The sequence below is a fragment of the Silene latifolia genome, chromosome 5 (genome assembly GCF_048544455.1).
Source record: "Silene latifolia isolate original U9 population chromosome 5, ASM4854445v1, whole genome shotgun sequence".
Classification (NCBI taxonomy): domain Eukaryota; kingdom Viridiplantae; phylum Streptophyta; class Magnoliopsida; order Caryophyllales; family Caryophyllaceae; genus Silene; species Silene latifolia.
In genome coordinates, this window is record NC_133530.1 from 12718723 (window position 1) to 12732858 (window position 14136).

The 14136-nt window shown below is 33.9% G+C and overlaps 1 protein-coding gene across 2 annotated transcripts; it reads right to left on the minus strand.

Moving 5' to 3' along the window:
* Positions 1–833: 833 nt before the first annotated feature.
* On the minus strand, positions 834–14047 carry LOC141656755 (uncharacterized). 2 transcript variants are annotated; one of them, XM_074463798.1, is made up of 5 exons: positions 13601–14047; positions 5330–5630; positions 3408–3566; positions 1404–1699; positions 834–1227 (listed from the first exon to the last, which is right to left on the minus strand). In XM_074463798.1, the coding sequence occupies exons 1-5, from the start codon at positions 13766–13768 to the stop codon at positions 1102–1104; spliced, it is 1050 nt and encodes a 349-aa protein (XP_074319899.1). In that variant the 5' UTR covers positions 13769–14047; the 3' UTR covers positions 834–1101. The 2 variants fall into 2 exon arrangements, with proteins under 2 accessions (XP_074319899.1, XP_074319900.1); XM_074463799.1 differs by lacking the exon at positions 3408–3566 and having other exon boundaries at positions 13601–13993.
* Between the last annotated feature and the right edge of the window lie 89 nt (positions 14048–14136).

The window sequence follows — 14136 nt, forward strand, 5'->3', positions numbered from 1 at the left end:
CCCGTGTGTCCACCTCGTGACCCACGTAAGCGTTTATAGTCAGCAAGATTATGCGGCCTATCATTCCACCAGTCGGAAAAATTCAGAGTTTTAAAGAAGCAAGTTGACACGGCATGACCCCGAGTATTGCACTGAGAGCATAGCAGTTTGCTACGTTCCCACGCTCCTTATCACGAAGAACACGCCAATCGATATTCGTGTTACCAGTTGGCATAGCAAATGCCGCAATATCAGAAACTTCAGGGAGTGAATCAGAGGCCCTTAAACGTTCTTCTTGAAGAACTAAATTGTAGGCACGAGTAAGAGATGGTAAAGGGTCTTGTTGAAATTGTTGGGATCTGACCATACAAAGTCGGGTCAAGACCCATGAAAAATTGGTGTAAACGCTCGTTATCGAGCCGTTTGATAGCAGCCTGCCCAATACCACACTCACACTTACCACATTTACAAGCGAAAGGTGGTTCATGCACAACAAGCGAATCCCAAATCGATTTTAGTTTACCAAAATCGGAAGTAACGTTCATACCTTTGCTTTGTCGACAGTTATGTAATTGGGTTTTAAGATTATGAATTTTCGTACCGTCGATGACCGCAAACTGCGCCTCCAACTCGGACCAGAGAACAGACGCGTCATCTCCATACATCACATTAGGTAGTAAGGAACGGTCGATCGTATTGCGAATCCATTGCACAAGAGTACAATGAACCACTTCCCAGTTGTCGAGGTCGAATTTGTCAGTGGGTTTCTTGATTGACCCATCGACAAAACCGAATTTGCGCCGTGAAGATTAATCACCGCTTTCCTGGTTGCGACGTGCGCAATACATAAAAAATTTATTTTGAGACGAATAGGTAGCATTTCATCCGGATTGGAATCAAGGCAATAAAAGTGAAGTTGGCCCAAACTTGTGGCAAACCAAATGAAGATGTTGAAATGTTTTCACTTAAACACATGAATAGGCAAACTTGAAATTGAAGAAATTTAACTAAAGCCTTTTGAGCTGGGTATTTGTGTGGATGATACAAATGCCTTTTGAGCTCCGCGACTGCATTATGGATAGGTTACATATTCTTCTCCGTCACTCGGTAATCGGCATCAGACTATCTGCGGGAGGATGATGATGATGATTTCGAAGCCCGGTGCGAGTAAGCCTCAGCAGCTGTTTTTGTGCTTTTAGATGAACGGAAAACTTTCTCAAAATCACTTTGCGCCATCGGCCTAAGACCCTGATTTTAGAGTGCAAAACACCAGTCACAAATTAAATTGTAAGAATATATATACAGATAATATATTTCACACGGAGAGTATATACATGTTCCGTTGAACAAAAGAATGACTAATTTGTTTGGAGATGCAATAAACAGCAAGAGTTAAGTGAGGAAATAACATAGATATTGCTTACAGGTGGAGAATCCCCCCTATTTACGGCTTCCAGATACTCCCCGAGTAGAAGAAGTGCAGTGTCTTTGCAAAGTTTAGACAAATCAGAACCTGCGCAACCTTCACACAAGCCAGCAAGGTAGTCATAGTCGACGACGTTCTCCACATTCTCATCCTTTAATATAATTTGCAATATTGATGCCCTTTCCTTACGATTAGGTAATCCAATCTCAAAAGACTCAGAAAAACGTCGAAGAATAGCCTCATCAAGCACCTCTGGACGATTCGTCGCAGCAAGAACCATCACCGTGCCATTCTCTAAAAGGATAGAAAACCAACGAACACAATTTCTCACATACCATGAATGCCTCGTACATTATATGGGTTAATAAATTTAGTTATTTAAAAATTAAACTATAAATAACTAAATATACATTTTAGAAAAGTGTTTTATATATACACTCCGTATTAACTATTTTTTAATATCACAGAGATTTAAGTATAAATAATTAAATATACATTTTTCTCATTTTTCATAGTGCATTCCATTATTGAGGCATACGTTGCCGATGATATTGTGTTAATTGATGAGACCAAAGAGAGGGTTGAGAGAAAGTTGGAATTGTGAAGGTATACTTTGGAGATTCGATAGGAGTAAGACCGAGTATTTGAGGTGTCAATTTAGTAACGTGGCGGGCTTGGGATCGATATAGCTAGGTGGGAAGTATTATTTTCGATGGAAATGTTGTTGAGCGGTCAGATTTCTATAGATATCTAGGATCTATTATTCAAAAAGATGGAGAGTTAAACGGAGATGTGGCTCACAGAATTAAAGCGGATGGTTGAATTGAAAAATGCTACAGGGTTTTTATGCGATAAAGATATGTCCCCAAGGATTAAAGAGAAAATTTTATTGCACGGTGATTAGGTCTGCCATATTTTACGGCTCCGAGTGTTTGGCCGTGAAACATTGTCAAATTCAAAGATGAGTGTGGCACATATGCGTTTGTTGAGGTGTATGTGGAGCCATACAAGGAAAGACCAATTAAGGAATGAGGTGATTAGGGAAAAGGTGAAAGTGACGCTAATAGAGGACAAAATGATGGTAAACCGGTTAAGATGGTTTAATTTGACTATGTGAGAAGGAGACCTATGAACGCACAAGTTAGGAGACTTCAGATCTGGGGAACAGAAAAGGTTGCTAGGGTTAGAGGGAGACCAAAACACACATGGCTGAAAGTGATGCAGTACAACGCGATATAAGATTTCTCGGGCTTGATGAGGGAATGGTGAAGGAGAGGGCACGATGGAAGGCAAGGATACATGTGGATAAATCGATTTAATCTTTATTCTCGATTTAAATTTTAAGTTTTTATTAACGAAATCCGGAATTCGATATTAAAACCTATAAGTTTACTTGACTTTTATATTATATTTTACTCCCTTTTTGTTTTCACGTTTTGTTTTCTATTTTTTGTTCGCTTTTTGAGGTGTGCGTTCACCCATCAAGGCTCTAATATTGTTGTTGTTGTCTAGTTTATGTGATCAATATGATTCCTGACTCCAAATCTTTTTTTCACCTTTCATTTACTAACTTATACTCTTTTAACTCCTTAAAAAAATTTGTCCAATAACAAACACATGAAGAATAAATATTGATAGAGGGATTGTTTATTATTTTCTTTGATGTACTCTCCTGGTGCAGTGATATGTTTACACTTTCTTTATTTTGTGAGGGAGAAATAAAGGAAGTGTAAACATATCACTGAAACGGAGGGAGTAGCTTTCTAGCTAATTTGTTAAGAAAAAAATCATATATAATCAACTACTTATTAGTTTTTAATTTTCACTTTCATATAATTGCAGTTAGCCTTTCGATTTGAAGTTACCGTTTCAAATTTCAATTACCTTTTTAGCTAGCTACGCCAAACAGAGACTAAGTGGTTTCCGTCTTACAACCATGTTGAAGAGGATGCATGTCTATATTAAAAGTCGGAAAATAAAATTAGAAATAGTGACGACTTACGATCAGTTGTAAAGCCATCCCACATAGACATAAATTCCGTCTTCATGTTTGTCATAACCTCATGATCAGAATTACTACGTTGTCCGAGAAAGCTGTCAACTTCATCAATGAATATAATAGCAGGCTGTAGTTTGTTGGCCAAGGTAAACACAGCAGTAACTGCCACAATTTAAAGCACGTGTCAAAAACTATTTTTCTTTATCTTGGTCAAAAAATGCAAATGTCAGTATTCAATCTTTTTTCCTCACAAGCAAGTACGGAGTACTTAGTAGGCAGTAGGCACTAGCGTTGTCATTGTCAAACCATCTTTTACACCGAACTACCTAAGAACGAGCATTATTTTAGGCAATAATAGTCAGTTTTAGTCAAATTCGCGTCGTACCCTTCGCCTAACAGTTATTCTTTCTGAAAACGGGTCGGAGCAACGGATGGATAATGTCACTCACAAAATGGATAGGAGGGACAAGGTGGGGGCACCCCCATGTGCTTCCCTCTCTCCTCTATTTGGATCATTTGTGAGAGGAAATGGTATCCGTCACTCCAAAGTGACGGATACATACCGTCTTCAATGAAATTTTGTGCTCGCCTAATGCATACCTTGCTTTTTCGAGTAATTTTCCCCTATTTACTCGCTCATACCTTGTTTCATTTACTCACATGATCACTTCTTTCCTTCTACTTACATTAGTCTAAATTTCATTATAAGTGAGTAGTTTCTTTAGTTAGGGAGTAGGGGATTAGGGTTCTTGGTTAGATTTCATCATTGATTGATTAAGTTTCCACCCTTTACGTGTTTTGCTTATTCTACATTCATACACTCATAAATCAATCGATAATTACGGGTCACAAAAATAGTTTTTTGTAGAAAAAGCCAAAACACTTCTTTAAAATTTGCTTGACATACAGAAATTATTAGAGGCTAGTTTATTAGTGGCTGGTGATGTTGAAGTCTTTGTAATTAACCTATAATTCAAAATTTCGCATTGTACGTTTTCATGGCGAGTTTGGATGGAATGGTCTTGCGATGTTTGGGGGATGGCATGGATCTGTCTTTGGAAATTGATGATGTTTTCATGGCGAGTTTTTAGCGTGGAATGATTTTTCTCTTCTTTTTCTCATTTTCTTGGTCTTTGTGCCGAAATAAATAGATAAAAAATGATCGAGACGGAGGGAGTATAAGGTAAACATTTTTTTGTTGCGATTTATCGCCATTATTTTGAATTGAGCAATGAAGCTTCATTTGAGAACAAAGTACTTACAAAGCGTGGAAGGAGAATTTACTTTACACTTTTGAAGAGTAGATGAATAAGTAGACAACATTACGATCATGGGAGGAAAAAAGGATTGTGCAAATGAGGGCTTCAAAACCTAGTGTTTGTTAGTGGTTTACACAACTATTATTTTACTGTGATGGATAGTATGCCTTGTTTTGTTTTGTTTTTCCTTTCCGTTCTTTTCGGTTAAGGGTTGTTACCCCCAAATACTGCTCAATAGGAGATAACTAAGGGGGCGTTTGGTTCAATAGCATGGAATGGAATAGATTGGAATATAAACCCATAATGGTATGAGGTTCTAAATTCATTCCTTTATAAACTTGTTTGGTTCATCTAAAATTGTAGAAGGGAGGAATGGAGTTAGAATCCATTGGGTATCTAACTCCATTCCAAAAGACTCCAACCAAACATTGGAATGGAGCAAATCCATTCCAATCCATTTCAAGAGAGTCAACCAAACACCCCCTAAATGTTATCGCTTAAAATATACAGTATCATAAACATCATGTGGTTTTCACATTCTAAGCATACTCTCACTTCTTTATCTTTGTTCCCTCCTTCATTACAAATTTAATAAGTTATTTATATTTTTTTCTTTAAAAAAAAAAAAAAAAAAAAAAAAAAAAAAAAAACTTGTTTAAAACTTACCAAGTTTTGGTGCTTCACCAAACCATTTGCTCATCAATTCTGATACTCTAACATTTATAAAGACTGCACCAGCCTGTTTAGCAATAGCTTTGGCAATCATAGTCTTCCCAGTTCCTGGAGGACCATACAATAAAACACCCTTCTGTGGACCAAGCAGTTTTCCATGAGCAAATAAATCAGGCCTTGTCAGCGGAAGAATCACCGAGTCCATTAGTGCTTTTTTTATATCTGTTAAACCGCCAATTGAATTAAAGTCCACTTTAATGTCGTCGGGATCTATAACACCACCTGCTATTTTATCCTGTAGAAAAAATTAATTTTATTTCAGTATTATCTCTCATACCTTACCCCCTCACAATTTAAGAAACTATTCAATTGGCTCTTTGATGATAAGAGTATATAACGGGAATATATTTATTCTGATTAAGGTTCATCAAACCTACGTTATTAAGAAAATACAACATTTAAATTGTGAGACTGAGGGTTTGGAAGCCAAGTCAGATTTGGGACATAAGAAATTGGGTTATTCAGTAAGACGGATTAATAATTTCAAGCAATGACCGGAGGTAAATAATCAATATCTTTTATAATCAATACTCCCTCATATTCACTATATTCTTCCCCTTCCCTTTTTTGCACAAGAAATAAGAAAGTGAATTTGGACCACACAAAATACACTAACCCACATGCAATTTAATTTGGACCACACAAATCAACCCGAAAAGAAAATAGGGAAGAAAACCTAAATAATCCGAATAAGGAAATAGGGAATAATATAATGAATAGGAGGGAGTATCTTTTATCGCTTCCGCATTCAGTTTATACATGTTCATTATGAGACTAGAACATGTTAATTTAGATTATAAAACTCACAGTATCAGAGACAGGTTAATCGCCTCTGATTTCTTGATACACGTGTCTTCTTGATACATATCGTTAACTTTGGCTCATAGTGGGCAAATTTTGCTTCTTTAATTATCTGCTTTTCACATGGTATTATTAGTATTGTGCTATTGCGAGTGATTATACTCTTGTAATTGTTTATAATCATATATATATATATATATATATATATATATATATATATATATATATATATAGTGGTTCTTCTAAGATCCTTACATCCATTGAGTCCCTAAGTCTTTATAAGGGCCTTTGGATGGAAGGGATGGAGGGATGAGATTACATCTCATTCAAAGGTCACAAATGAACCTCCCTAATCTCCCTCCCTAATTGTGTATAACTCCACCTAATTGTGTATAACTCTTCCACCATTCTAATCTCCCAACTCACTTCCTCATTATTCATTCATTCACACTTCTCTCATACACTCATTCTCTCTCATCTTTCTCTCATTCTCTCAAAAAAAAAACCAAATATAAACAAACTAAAAAAAACCAAAAACCAAAAACCAATAAAAACTCCATCCTCCACCATTTCAGCCGCCCCATTACCCACGGCTCCTCCTCCTCACCCACGGCTCAACCAGCCACCCTCCTTCCTCAACCCGTCACCCTCCTTCCTCAACCCTCCTTCCTCAACCGGCCACCCTCCTTCCTCAACCCGGCTAAACCGGCCACCCAAACAACCCTGCCGCGCCATCCCGACACCAAACACCACCACCGCATCCTCTGAACCGCACGCACCAACACTCACCACCACCATTTTCGTTTTTGATTTTTTTTTTCAGATTTCGTTTGGTTTTTTTCAGATTCGTTGATGTGTTGCTTTTTTTAGATTTTTGGGTTTTTGTTTTTCATTGTTGTTGCTGTGGTTGTATCGTGTTGTTGTTGCTGTGTTAGTTTTTTTTTCTTTTTTTCTTTTTTTTTTTTTATTTGTATTGTTATTTGTTGTTTTTGGTTTTTGGTTTTGTTTTTGGTTTTCTTGTTTGTTTGTTGTTTTTGGTTTTGTCGAGATCTGTTTGTTTGTTGTTTGTTGTTTTTTTTTTTTTTTTTTTTTTTTTTTTAAATATGTCTTGTTATATGTGTTTTTGTATGGTTTTTTTTATTTTTTTATTTGGTTGTTATTGTTATTTGATTTTTTGGACTAAAGTTATACATCTTGTCTATTAAAGTTATACACTGCGTGCATTAGAGTTATACACACGATATTTAAATTAGGTTTTTTTTTTATTGTTATTTGGTTTATTTTAGATTTCGGGTGTGGTTGGGTTGTTGGTTTTTTGGTTTTATTATTGTTATTTGGTTTTTTGTTTTTGTTATTATGAGTTTTTTTGGTTTTTGTTATTTTTTTTTTTTTTTCATATTTTTCATATTTATTGTTTGATTTTTTTACTATTTACGACTAAAGTTATACATTTTATAACTAAAGTTATACATTTTATGACCAAAGTTATACAAAAAAAGACTAAAGTTATACAAAAATTGGACTAAAGTTATACAAAAAATTGGACTAAAGTTATACAAAAATGAACCAGAGTTATACAAAAATGAACCAAAGTTATACAAAAATCGACCAAAATTATACAAAAATGGACTAAAGTTATACAAATATGGACTAAAGTTATACAAAAAAAGACTGAAGTTATACAAAAATAGACCAAAGTTATACAAAAAAAGACTAAAGTTATACAAAAATTGGACTAAAGTGATACAACAATGGACTAAAGTTATACAAAAATGAACCAAAGTTATACAAAAATGGACTAAAATTATACAAAAAATTGGACTAAAATTATACAAGAATGAACCAAAGTTATACAAAAATGAACCAAAGTTATACAAAAATCGACCAGAGTTATACAAAAATGCACCAAAGTTATACAAAAATTGGACTAAAGTTACACAAAAAATTGGACTAAAGTTATACAAAAATGAACCAAAGTTATACAAAAATGGACTAACTTTAGTCCATTTTTGTATAACTTTGGTTCATTTTTGTATAACTTTGGTTCATTTTTGTATAACTTTAGTCCAATTTTTTGTACAACTTAAGTCCATTTTTTGTATAACTTTGGTGCATTTTTGTATAACTCTGGTCGATTTTTGTATAACTTTAGTCCATTTTTGTATAACTTTGGTTCATTTTTGTATAACTTTTGTCCAAATTTTTGTATAACTTTAGTCCATTTTTGTATAACTTTGGTTCATTTTTGTATAACTTTAGGCCTTATTTGTATAACTTTAGCCCATATTTGTATAACTTTAATCCATATTTGTATAACTTTAGTCCATTTTTGTATAACTTTGGTTCATTTTTGTATAACTTTGGTTCATTTTTGTATAACTTTAGTCCAACAAATTATAAGAATTTTTATATGGCTAAGATTAAAACAACAAATTATAAGAATTTTTATATGGCTAAGATTAAAACAACAAATTTTATGAAAAATATTTTAGTAGATCTTAGATGAAAAAAAAGTATCTCATAAAAAAAACGAGATTTAAAACCCGAAATCTTAAAAAAAAAGTATAACAAGAAGAGATTTGAGAAAATGATTAAAAAAAAGAGAAGTAACAAAATAAAAGAAAATAAAAGACAACAAAAAAAAATGAATGGAAAAAACAACTCAAAACATGAAAATAAACACCAAAAAAAAAAAAAAAAAAAAAAAAAACGAGGCCAAAAAAAAAAAAAAAGGTGGCGGCGGTGCGGTGGCGGCGGTGGTGGGTGGTGAGATGGTGTCGGGTGTGATAGTGGTGGGTGGTGGTGAATGAGGAAGAGAAGAATGAATGATTTATTTGGGTTTTTTTGATTTAATTGGATTTTTTGGGTTTTTTGATTTAATTGGATTTTTTGGGTTTTATTTATTTATTCGGGTTTTGGGTTTTTTATTTATTTGGATTTTTTGGGTTTTTATTTTTTGGGGTTTTAGAGAGAAGATGAGTTGTGTGATATGTGAGAAAAGTGGATGAGAGGAAAAGAAGTTATAGTGAATTAGTGATTAATTAGAAAGATTAGTGAAGGAGGAGAGAATGAGTGATATTAGTACATAAACACACTTTTGGAGGTTGATCTTGGCCATCCATCTCCCTCCATCCAATGGCTCACAATAAGACTTATGGACTTATTATATCTAAGGACCTTAGTTGATCCTTCCTCTCTCTCTCTCTATATATATATATATATATAGAGAGAGAGAGAGAGAGAGAGAGTTAGACCAATTAAGTTTTCTGGTTATATATTTTCCTATATACACTAAGTTCAGTATATAGATTAATTTTAATGTCGACTGATTCAAAGTTTTTATAGTTAGAGTTTAGCCACATCATCTCTAATTAATCTGAAATTTTATTTTGGAATCACATGTGGAAACTAGACATTGTTGTGATTAGTCGTATATAATATAATGAGACTTACCCACCGGAATCTTGTTGTATGTATTTGTATGACTAATTAGGATGATATATTGAATCTTATTTCTTAATTTATCCACAAGAATTAAAAGATGTATATGATTTGATAGTATTGTCATAAAGTTAAATTTGTATGTATCTAATTGAGTAAAACTTTAACCCACAGGCAAGTTTTTTGTCTCTAGATTCATATTTGAACATGATTTACATTGGTAAAGAATGATTAAGTTTAAAGTCTCAATTTTTTTTGTAATAAGCATGTTATTTATTATATTTGCACAATTTTAATTGGGAGTACTACTGATGTCAAATTTAACATACCTGAATTGAATGGTGATAATTATAAGGTCAAGAAAGAGAGAATGTTACTAAAGTTGAGATAGTTAGATATCGATTATGCTATTCAGAAAGACGAACCACCTAAAGTAACTAAGAAAACACTAAAGAAGCAATTGATCTTTATGAGAAGTGGGAGAAATTTAATCGTCTCCCATTTACGTTCATAAAGACCAGAATGTGTGCTATTATTCGTGGTTCTGTTGATCAGCATACTAAAGTCAAAGATCTAATTAAGGTCATCGATGAGCAGTATGCAACTTCTGATAAAACTCTTGTTAGTACCTTAATAATGTAGTTTTTATCTTTGGGACTCACCGAGACTAAAAGTGTGCGTGATTATATCATGCGCATGAGGGATATTGCGGCTGAACTTAAAACTTTAGAAGTTACCATGTCTCACACTTTCCTTGTGCACTTCATTTTATGCAATCTTCCTCCAAAATATGTTCATTTTAAGATCTCTTACAACACACATAAGGATAAATGGTCAATTAATGAACTTATGACCATGTGTGTTCAATCAAGAGGAGGGTTGATTATTAATGGAGGAAGGTGAAAAGGTGAACCTTACTGTTACTTCTTCTTCTTCTTCAAAGAGGCAAAAGGGTCACACTAAAGATAAGGGAAAAGAAAATATTTCAGCTAACCCAGCCATTAAGAAGGAGTCTACGTGTCTTCTGAAAAAAGAAGATGGACTACATTAAGTTTAAGACTTGGCTAAAGAAGAAAGGTAATTTCATGCGTTTGTTTGTTATGAATCTAATATGGTTAATGTTAATCATAATACATGGTGGATTAATTCTGGTACTACAATCCATATTTCGAATACCTTGCAGGGTATGACAAACCTAAGGAAAACCAATGGGCAGTGAACTTTCAATCTATTTAGGAAACCGGAATAGTTCACATGTGAAGGTTATTGGGACATGCTGGTTAATATTAAGTAGTGGTTTTATTTTGCATTTGGAAAAGACATTTTATGTTCCGAATTTCTCTAGAAATTTGATTTCAGTATCAAGACTTGTACCTTTGGGTTTTACCTTTAATTTTGCAGACTGTGGATTCAGTATTCTCAGAAATTCTGAAATTATTGGTTATGTTATTTTGTCTGATAATTTATATCATCTTGAACTGCAAAATAATATTACTCACAATTCTATGCATCTCAATGCTGGTTTAAAATGTTGTATTATGAATGAGAATTCCTCTATTTTGTGGCACCGGAGATTGAGACATATCTCCATTGAGAAGGTTAAAAGATTAGTAAAGGATGGGGTGCTTGATACTTTAGACTTTACTGATTTGATACTTGTGTTAGTTGCATTAAGGGTAAGCAAATTAACATGTCTAAGAAAGGTGCAAAGAGAAGTTCTAGCCTATTAGAAATCATACATACGGATATTTGTTGTCCGGACATGAACGCTAATGATCCAAAATATTTTAAAGGTTGTATTTGACAAAAAAACCCTTTTAACCAAAAATGAACTTATAATCAATCTATTTCGACATCTTATTACTAGTCTAAAGAACATCATTTGCCCTCAATTCAACTTATTTCCACACCAAATTCAACCATATAATAATTCACGCCATTTACCTTAAATTCAACTTGATTCCGTTTGAAGGTGTGTCCAAATACTATGGACACGGCTCAAAATACCATGGACACGTGTCGAACACGTGCCCAAATAAAAGATGAAAGTTAGACACGATTTTACAGGTGTCCGACACGGGAAGTCCGATTAAGTGGAGTGTCCGTGCTACCTAGTCCACAACCATGCCAATGAACTAAAACAACCCAAAGTTAAAAACAACCGAGAACGGAAAACAGTTCTAAGAAACAATAAAACTTCAAACAAAGCAGGAAAACTTTCGATGGATGGGTAGACTTTTTGAACAATTTTACGGCCCAACAACCGGATTCTACGTATAATTTATAGAAAATTTTACAATTTTAAGATTCTATATTATTCATCTAATCTAATCCGTCTCTCAATCCAAAGTAGAATTTCGATGCTAATAATATTACCCCATATCAATGTTGTTAGGATCGGGATCCTACTTTGGATCGATGAGCTTACTAGGATCGAATTGGTAGGATCGGATCGTAAAATTGTAAGATTCTACAAATTAACTAAAATATATAATTATGGTATCAAAATATTGTTCTATTTTATAGAATTTGCTATCTTAAAGTCATATATAGACGTTTAGTAACCGAAAAAATTGACATGTTATATTAGGATATTATGCCCATTAGGGCTAGGGTTTGGTAGTGACGGCTACGTCTTAGGGTTTAGTAATGCTTAGGGTTTCTTGTAAGGTATTATAAATACCGATCAGTCTACTGATATCAATAACACAACTGAATACAATTATCTTTAATGAATTCTCCCCTCTATAATCTTAACATGGTATCAGAGCCTCGTTCTTGAGGTCTCTATAAATACGCTTCCGCTCTCTTGCCGGTGGGCAATTACCTAGCATGCCCACCGGTGGGATTTTCCAAAAAAAAAAAAAAAAAAAAAAAAAAAAAAATACTACCTGTTTGGCAAGGAAGTTGGTCATATCCCTCCCAAGTTGCTTACGGCAGTAGCAATTTAAAATAAAGAGGAGAGGATAAATTCAAACACAAATATTTTCACATCTTTGAATAACAAATTCAAAATTCCAAAAAATAAAAGAAAAAAAAATCATCAATGCTTCTGTTCCCCAATTTTCATGGATCACATAACTTCTATTTTTTTTGAAACTTCAAAGAAATTTTTACAATTTTGATCAAGGTGGTAATAAATGAGTAATAAATGACTGACGAGTTACGCAACCATAATCACCATGACGGTGGTCTAAATTTGTTTGGAGTTCGATAAACTTTGCGTTCTCCAAATATTGAAATTGACGGATAATTTTCCGTTTTGCTGAAATTTGTATAGGTTCGATTAGTGTTCCTAACAAATTATTTAATATTCGACAAGTCCGAAAAACTTAACGTTCTTGTTCGAGTAATTTTTTCTTTTTTAACGAGTCTTATACTCGTTTATCGTACCACCTTGTGATGATGATGGGAAGTTTTCTTTTAAGGATCATAAAGATGAAGCAAGAAGATTTATGAAGATTTGAAGATTTATGTTTTTATTTGTTTTAATTATTTGTTTGTATTTCTCCAATCGTAAAGTTCGTAATGTACTGCCTTTACGATTGCGGGAGGGTATTAGGATATTAGGTCCATTAGGGCTACGGTTTGGTAGTGACGGCTACGTCTTAGGGTTTAGTAATGCTTAGGGTTTCTTGTAAGGCATTATAAATACCGATCAGTCTACTGATATCAATAACACAACTGAATACAATTATCTTTTATGAAATCTCCCCTCTATAATCTTAACAGGATCGGACCGTATAATCGGGTTAAGATTCTACTTTTAAAAAATTTGAGACAAGTTAAATCGTAAGATCCTACAAAATTAAAATCCTACCTAAGATCGGGATCGGTCGGCACTTTTTGGATCGTAGAATTGTAAGATCCTACGATTCGGATCGGGAGTTTAACAACAATGCCCCATATACAATAAAAAAAAAGGGGGATGGAGGGAGGGTATCATAGAAGCATTGCAAGTACCTCATAAGAGTTGGTCACAAAAGGAGGACGACCAAAGCGTCTAGCAATAGTCGTTACTGGATCCGTGGCTTCATGGTTTTTGTTGAAATATTTATGAGCTGCAACTAATAGCACCCCAGATATTATCATTTCCACCGTCTTTTTCACAACTATTCCAAGCAATCCCATTTCTTACCCAAAAAAACAAGCCTTATTATAAGTTGTGAAAAAGAATGGTTATATCACTTATATGTATGACTTATTAGGAAACAATTATGAGAATATAAAGAGTGTATATAACATTAGATGATACTATGATAGTGTTTTTGGAGGAGAGAAAAAAAGTACTCCCTAAAAATTAAAAGAGAGAAATTGGGAGAAAAAAAGTACTCTGATAGGTAGTCTTTTTCTAAAATTAAAAAGAGACATTGGGAGAAAGTATGTCTGCCATAATGGAGAAATAATTATAAAGTTTAAGGGTAAAATGTACGGTATGTAAATAAAGGAGAGGCGTATAATATAGGGAGACCATAAATACACGGTAAAATCTACTTGGA